At 63.2% G+C, this 1236-nt stretch overlaps 1 protein-coding gene across 1 annotated transcript; it reads right to left on the bottom strand.

Annotated features, from left to right (window-relative positions):
* SDRG_16322 (hypothetical protein) lies at positions 1-811 on the bottom strand. Its single transcript, XM_008622526.1, has 3 exons — positions 535-811; positions 306-488; positions 1-255 (listed from the first exon to the last, which is right to left on the bottom strand). Exons 1-3 carry the CDS (start codon positions 627-629, stop codon positions 135-137), a joined length of 399 nt encoding a protein of 132 aa, XP_008620748.1. The 5' UTR covers positions 630-811; the 3' UTR covers positions 1-134.
* Positions 812-1236: the final 425 nt, after the last annotated feature.

Genomic DNA, 1236 nt, shown 5'->3' on the forward strand with positions numbered 1-1236 from the left:
TTGGCGAGCGCTGCCATGTGTGCACGGACGTTGGTGGCCACGACCTCGTCCTCGCTGTGTCGCGCAAAAAATGCAACGACGACGGGCAGCCAAGGCCGATGCGACGCTGCGCACGCCAGCTTGCACACGTGTTGTCACCTTGTCCAGCCAGCAAAGGGCATCGCTGATCTTGACCGTCTTCGAGAGCGCCAGTACAAACGTGGCTTTGTGAGCCACCGTGATGTAGGCATTTCGGTAGGCGTCTTCCAGAGTAGACTACGACGTCGAAATGAGTACCATGATACCGTAGTCGACGGATGTCGTACCCGAAGAAGTCGCCGACGTCGTTCCTGGTAGGAGCGCAGGTCGCGGCGTCCCAATGGCGCACGTCGTACAGCTCCTGGACGACGTTGACCGGCACGCTCGGGGACTTGCGCTTCACGAGAGGCGTCAAGAAGCCGTCCACCATGCGCTTGCGGGCGCCGAGGCACTGACATTGCAGCGCACACCTACACACCGCTCGTCAACGACGCAAATACAAGCCTGTGGACGTACGCGCATGTCTTGCTCGAGCGACCCGTGCCGCCGAGAACGGCCATGCAGAGACCCAACGCGAGAAAGCACGTGGCCCAGCGCTGCAGTTGCCACATGTTGGAGGTTGGGCCCGCTAGACGGCGCCAAGTCGGTCAATGCGAGCGCCAGAACGACCAGAGAAGTGGGCGCCGCATCCGAAGCACTTGGGAGCGCAGAGCAGCCTTTGGCGTGGCCTTGTTTGTCCGCGCGACGATCGCCGTCAGTGCGTCGAGGGCCGCATCGCGGGTGGCCGGCGTCGTGGACACACTGCTGGAGGCCACGTCGTCGAGCTGGGCCGACCGCATGCGAGCCCGACGAGCAGCACCCCACAAAGCTTGTGGTTGCGGTTGCGGCGCTGCATCCACGTCCAAGCGGCGGCCGACGTCTGAACCAGGACCCCGTTGAAGCGCGGGCTGCCGTCGGAAATGGCGTGGTGGCGCGTGCTCTTGCCCGCCGACGCTTGCTCGCCCGAGAGACAAAACCAATGCCGATGTTGGTCTTGTGCATCCTTGAGCGTTCGGGCTTGGTGTTGGGGTGAGCCTAGACAACCCTAATCATCAGCCATCGGTGCACCCACAAACGCCTACCAAAAAATGCCCATCGGGAGGTAGCCCGTGGAAAACCCAGTGCGAAACGTCGAGACGCGCTGGTCGGTGCGGTGGCGGCCGCGCACGACGAGATCGC

Source organism: Saprolegnia diclina (assembly GCF_000281045.1).
Source record: "Saprolegnia diclina VS20 unplaced genomic scaffold supercont1.123, whole genome shotgun sequence".
NCBI lineage: Eukaryota > Oomycota > Saprolegniomycetes > Saprolegniales > Saprolegniaceae > Saprolegnia > Saprolegnia diclina.